General features: G+C 36.0%; 1 protein-coding gene across 2 annotated transcripts; it reads left to right on the plus strand.

Annotated features, from left to right (window-relative positions):
- Window positions 1-1,368: 1,368 nt before the first annotated feature.
- On the plus strand, window positions 1,369-5,051 carry LOC110459597 (protein dpy-30 homolog). Of its 2 annotated transcripts, none has more exons than XM_021511936.1 (4): window positions 1,369-1,454; window positions 2,927-3,018; window positions 3,961-4,103; window positions 4,808-5,051. In XM_021511936.1, exons 1-4 carry the CDS (start codon window positions 1,445-1,447, stop codon window positions 4,872-4,874), a joined length of 312 nt encoding a protein of 103 aa, XP_021367611.1. In that variant the 5' UTR covers window positions 1,369-1,444; the 3' UTR covers window positions 4,875-5,051. The 2 variants fall into 2 exon arrangements, with proteins under 2 accessions (XP_021367611.1, XP_021367614.1); XM_021511939.1 differs by lacking the exon at window positions 1,369-1,454 and adding an exon at window positions 1,723-1,744.
- The last annotated feature ends 1,647 nt before the right edge of the window (window positions 5,052-6,698 follow it).

Raw genomic sequence — 6,698 nt, forward strand, 5'->3', positions numbered from 1 at the left:
TGAACTAAATGATAAATAATGGTGCATGTGCGTATAGCCTATTGCCCCGCAGTTTCGAGAAAATAATAATAAACCTCCTGTATCCCACCACATCTCGTATAAGAGCTGACTATAATGTCGGGCCCTGTCAGTAGAATCGGGGGCTTTCATCTGTGTCTGTTGCTACTTAGGGGATATTCAAGAAACAACCTTAATCTACTACCCTAATGCAACATTTGGGATCTTTACATTTTCTTTCTGCTTCTCAACGACCATCTCGTTTCCTTACTTGGTAATACTTCACTAAACGTTCGCCCAATGTGTTATGTCCCCAAGTACTATAATTTAACCGAATGGAGTACTGTCTGTGGTGCCTTCGGCATGGTATTTCAGTGAGGAAGCACTATATATATAAGAGTCGGCATTAAATTGAGTGAACTTAGCTATAAATAGGTCAGTTCAAACATATATTAAACCAAATTAAGTATTGCCTATGTATGCCGATTGAAAACAATTAAGTATATGAATTTTAGTGGCAATATCATATGAAAGTTATTAAAGAAGAACATATGCATAATATACCTTTCTTGCAGTCACTTTTGATTTATTTATCTATTAAAAAATTGACATAGGATAACGTATCCCTGTTATCTTGATTAGAATTTAGATTTTGTCGAGTTTTAGCTTAGATAGAATCTAGCTGCACTAACCACGGTATCTAATTCCGTGCACTAACTAAATGGACACAACACTTTACCTTCTAATCTGTTTATTTTTTTCAACATTAATGATTAATTTCAAATATTATTAAATGATTTTAAAATATTAAAAGGCTTTAGCTGGCCGCAAGTAGATATCAATATTGAATAACCTTACTTTCGTTTAAACGGTTGAACAGGTCGGACCACAGCTGTTCGTCTTTTAAATAAGGTCGGACCTACTTATTTGATGCTGCTTTCAGGCCAGCCTCGACAAACCCTTGCAAGGCCTGTAGGCCTGCATGCACATTTACAGGTTTACCAGGGCCGTTTTCGTTTAAACGGTCAAACCGATCTGACCACTGTTGTTCGTTTATTTAATAAGGTCGGACCTAGTAATCTGATGCTGCTTTCAGGCGAGCCTTGAGAAAGCCTTGCAAGGCCTGCATACACATTTGCAGGTCCGCCAGGATTTATACCCGAAATTGTAACATTTATAAACGGTCAAACCGGTTGTCCCGCATAAACGAACAGGCCCCAGGGGACCCGGACATTCCCTCGATATTTTTGACATCACGTTAGATAGGAGAACATTGTTATTTTAACAAAACGTTGCAAAATTGATATTCTGTGTATTAGGTTTATATCAAAACTTTACATTAAAACATAGATGAATTTCACCACCCTTGTTGTAGGTTTGGTCCGTTTATTATCGTCAGTCATTGTAATCTCACGAGAAAATACGTGAATTGCTATTGGTGACCAAAATGGCGGATGGTAAGCATTTTGAGGTTTTGCTTCGGTCGAAAGTTCATAATATATACTAATCATCGTAACTTGTATCGATATTTGGAAAGCAGAGTTGTCGACAAAGATATTCTGGTTAACAGGGAATATTTAAGTGTTTTACAGACGACTAAATAGCGGAATAGAGATCACATAATTTTAAAAATAGAAGACTGTCGTCTGACGGTGTTTGGCGCGCCGGTGATCTGCTGATATTGTTACAGTCCAAGTCACATTTGTCGTTGGCATCCCATGATTCTTTACCTCGGACTAGATGACAAGCATGTACACATTTTCCTTTTGTAGTTTATTCACAAAACTACTTCTGATTGTGAACGTTAAACGTGCAAAGAAAAAATTCACAAGTCAACAATAACATGCTAATTATAAACCGATGACGAGACGACATATCATGACATCATTTCCTATGTTCACGTAAACACTAAATATATAAGGTTTAATAATTAAATTAAAAATATGTCACCGTCTCATTGGCCGTGTATTATTTCCGCTTCTGTTACATAGTTTCTTAGTGAAAAATGTAAACTGTGAACCTTTTTAAAATTATCATCAATACTTGGGAGGAAATGTACAGTCTGGAACACATTGGAATAAAGCTGCACTGTCTAGGATCCTCGTAGATAACATTATCACAACACTGGCAAATTATTCAGACTTGTAGGGGATATTTTAGATTAGTTCTTTTGTACAAAAATATTCATCAAATATTTGCTGTCACATTATGCATACAATATCCTGGTTCACTCCTCCGTTCTCCTACACAGACGATAGTGAAAATACACACCGTTACCGAATGGAATAATCTTTGGTTTCTGCCAATACTGTGGACGGAAGCCAGCACAGTAAACACTTTCTATTTGATTTTCATTGTATTTCCCTGTGACTTTGGCCTTTTCTGTTTATATCCAAAATTGTTTTTTTTTTTTTTTTTTTTTTTGNGGTGACTGTGTGTGTGTGTGGTAATAAAACTAAAAATAGTATATTTATGATTGCTTCTGTTAAATGGGATCCTGGCCAGATGATGTTATCATATACTTGCTTTTGTTTTGTGTCTTAACTTCTAAGCATGTATACATATGGCCTTTTGTCAAATCAGGTTCAATCAGACGGTTGCTTCATCAGTATGTGTGTGTCTGTGTTGTGGTTTTCAGAGCATATCTCAGTGACTGTTTCACGAATGGGCATCAAACTGAAATCATGGAAAGGCGATGCGTCACATTAAAAAAACTAGCCCAATTTGTCCTCTGACTGTTGATCTTGACCTGTAGTAATGAAACACAGTGTTGAAGGGGTTTCCAAAGCATATATTGACTACTATTTTAAGCATGTACTTCAGCTTTTGTGTGAATGTACTCAATAATCAATGAATATGTCTGGTTGTAAAATTTGATTCAACCTCATACAGTCTTCAGTTTAAAACAGTTTTTTTTTCTTTATTTCAGATCAAGCAAATATAGGTGGTTCAGTGGCTGGAGAGGCAATTATGGAACAAACAACTACACCAACACCATCAGAGGTTCCAGAAAATGTTCAAGTAAGTGTCATCAAACATGACAGGACTGTATGCCAAATTTTCAATTTCAATCAGAACTAAAATGAAAAACATTTTGTAGTTCTGATGACAATATAGGGCTGTTACAAATGCCCAGGTATAGGGCAATGTTAACATGGATCTATTACCAGGTAAGAATGTGTTTACGCAAATACCTGTCACAGTAAGCAAGGCAACCACTTGCAGTAACATATATTGTTTCATATAAAAGTGCAAATCAAAAGTCATGTATATTGACATCCTGCCTAATCCAACCAATTTGTTGCATCAGATTAGAAAAGTACAGTGTTAGACTATCCGATAGACATTCCCAAATCATTATGGTATTTTTCTTCAACTTACAAAATGGACTTTAAATTCCAATCAAAATGAACATATTGATAATCAATTTAAAAAAAGTTTCCTTCTCCTCCAAAGTGGGTTTATAGAAATATGTTATCCTTATTTTCTTATAAAAAATTGAAAGGGGAACAAACTGTTGGTGCCTGGATCATTGAACTTTTCCAAAAAGCACAAAGTTCATGTTTAATGTTTAAACATTTATGAAGGCAGTGTTTTTTTTGTTATGTTGTTACCTAATTCCGGGATATTTCACACTCCGGCACCGGAGTCTTTCCCGTAAACGGAAGAAGAAGAAGAATTAGAGAAATTGAAAATCTGTTTTATTTAGCATTTCAAAAATATGGGTTTTGGGGTATATATTTATGCAAGGGCAAGATTTTGAATTCTCAATACTCAGTTGCAAAATATAGACTTTTGTTAGCCCTTTATTTGAACATTCAGCTGAATATGATGTTCACAACATAGTTTCACTAGTATCAGATGAATTTTTGCCATTGATTACAGTAGTCTTGGTCACTTGAAAACTGTCACATATACGTATACATATAAATAATGTTATATTATATGTATTGTTTCTTCCAGAAAATCATCACCAGTGAAAAAGATATTGACATGTCAGCAAAGCGTCCCCGTGTAGATCTACAATCACTCCCAACAAGAGCATACCTCGACCAAACAGTTGTTCCCATATTACTAAGTGGAATGTCTGTTTTAGCAAAAGAACGGTAAATAACAACCACTTTGTTGTGTGACTGTTCACTTTTCTAAAGAAATTTGAAAAAAACATACTAAACTACTGTCGCCTCCTACAGTGTCCCCCTAGACTGTTTTAACAACAAGTTGCTACAATTCTTGTATAATTTACACTATGCTGTTCTATGAATGTTATATTCCAAACATACATAGGAAATAAAATTGAATATAATAAGTAAGCTATTCATAAATCATAAATGCTCAGATAAAAAAAAAAAATCTGGCAAGAAAACTGACAATTGAACATGTTAGGTGATATATCTGTTATAGTAGAGGGAAATGATTGGGGTTCCGACTTCGAACCAGGGACCCTCCAAACTCTAGATGGATGCTCTACTATTTGAGCTACCTGGTCGCTGGTGTTCAACCCAACCAAGTCAAATTCTGTTACTCTCCTCCCTCCTTTCTTAGTCTTCTCCCCCAAGACATCACTATTTACAACCCAGGTTTAGGTATCCTCTTGCCAAGCATTCATCCAGTACTTGAAACCGGCACAAAATGTTTAAATAGCGGGAAATGCACAGCCAGACTGGGGTTCGAACCAGGGACCTTGTAAGCTACCTGGTCGCCGACAATCGACACAGTCCAGTTCCATTACATGTTGTTGTTCCTAATTAATATAAACTGTCAGAAAAGATATTGTATTTTACTGTAATTGTTATATTTTTCTTTCCAGGCCGCCTAATCCAATCGAATACCTTGCTGCCTACCTTTTAAAAAATAAGAACCAGTTTGATCAGTGAAAGAAAAACAGTGTTACTGGTTCTGTGGGAGTGAAAATGAAATGCCAACTTTCATTTACATTTATTGATATTTATGGAGTATTTAATGTAAAGTTTTCAGATTACGGTCACTTCATTGAAATGTATTTATGGTTTCGCTTTCTAATTAGAAATCAAAGTAGAGGACGTATGGCTGAACATCCCATTTTCGTTTCACATCATTTATTTCAAATTTCCTTTAAATACACTTCTGTCCCCTATTAAAAGTAGTGCTGATCATGAGAAGAAAACGTTGTGCAAGACAAAACTGTGATGTATTGAGAGGGACTTCCTGAGGATAATTTCTGTGGAAACAGCTGGAATTTGTTGACAAGTTCAGAAATTTCAAGTGCAACATTATGTGATAAATGATTCTATATTGTATTGTCAATTGTTAACAGTTTATATAATGTTGTATATTGACTAGTAAATAAATCACATTTTATCATGTCTATCAATGGTGTCGTCCTTTCTTTTAACCTGTAATAGCAACATCCAGACAGGGCAGTTACTGTAGGTAACCAAACTCATTACAACGATGACAAAATCTTTCTTATTTGTAGACCACAGAATGTTCTTTCAGAAAGTAAATGGTAGATGTTTAGTTACAAGTAAAAAATATCCCACACAATTATTGCTGTGGATGTCCACTCAAGCAGATCTAGAAGACACCTGGTTCTGATGGGTCGAATTGTTCGCCTAATAAACCCATGTAATGTAATACTTTTCTACCTAACATATAGAGGATACAATGTAATCTTCATACCGAGCGATTAGATCAATTACCTTTTAAAGCATTTCAGATAACTTTAAAAAGTAAGGATAGTTCTTCATACTTCCAGTTTTGATTGTAAACACTGGTATGCATTGAGCAGAAGTAAATAAAGCTAACATCTATTTATAACTTGTTCACAAGAGGTCAACACGGCTTCAGACCAGGACATTCATGCACAACCCAACTTCTGAAGGTTCTGGAAGACTGGGAAACAGCCATGGATGAGGGGGCCAATACTGATGTCATCTACCTAGACTTCTGTAAGGCCTTTGTTAAGGTCTCGCACAGACTGCTTCTACACAAACTACAAGCATACAGCATTACAGGTAAAGTCAACAAGTGGATACAGAAATACCTGTCAAATCTGAAACAAAGAGTTGTTATCAGTGGAGCCTTATTGAGAGTAGACCAGCGAGGTCCCCATGGAAGTGTTAATTAATGAAGCTATTTGCAGATGATGCAAAAATATACTCGATGTATATCGACACTTCGGGATAGGTTCCAGCTACAAATTAACATCAACAAAGTGAGTGAAAGGACTGAGAGGTGGCTTATGGAAATTTAATTTAGAGAAATGCAATCACTTTAAATTGGTAACACATCCAGCAATAGCCAGTACAACTTCACAACCATGATCGTAAAAACAGACAAGGAGAGCGACCTCGGAGTGACATTCGACAAACAGCTCAAATTTAGTGAACATGTGTCCACAGCCGTTTTCAAAAGAAACAGAATGTTTGGAATTATTTTTAGAACATTTACATTTCTAAATCAATTAACATTCCTATTATGATACAAATCACTTGTCGACCTCATATTGAGTACTGCTCCACAATATGGTCACCCCTCCTATAGAGAGACGAGCTCACAACCACTGGAAAACATTCAACGACTGGCAGCTAAAAGGTTAACCACATAGCAAGACTTACCTTACCCAGACTAAAACCACTAGGACTGCCCACACCTGAATATAGAAGACTAGGGGCGGATACGATTCATGTGTACAAAATTATGAATGGTGTGGAAGATGC

This window comes from Mizuhopecten yessoensis, unplaced genomic scaffold, assembly GCF_002113885.1.
Source record: "Mizuhopecten yessoensis strain PY_sf001 unplaced genomic scaffold, ASM211388v2 scaffold10131, whole genome shotgun sequence".
NCBI lineage: Eukaryota > Metazoa > Mollusca > Bivalvia > Pectinida > Pectinidae > Mizuhopecten > Mizuhopecten yessoensis.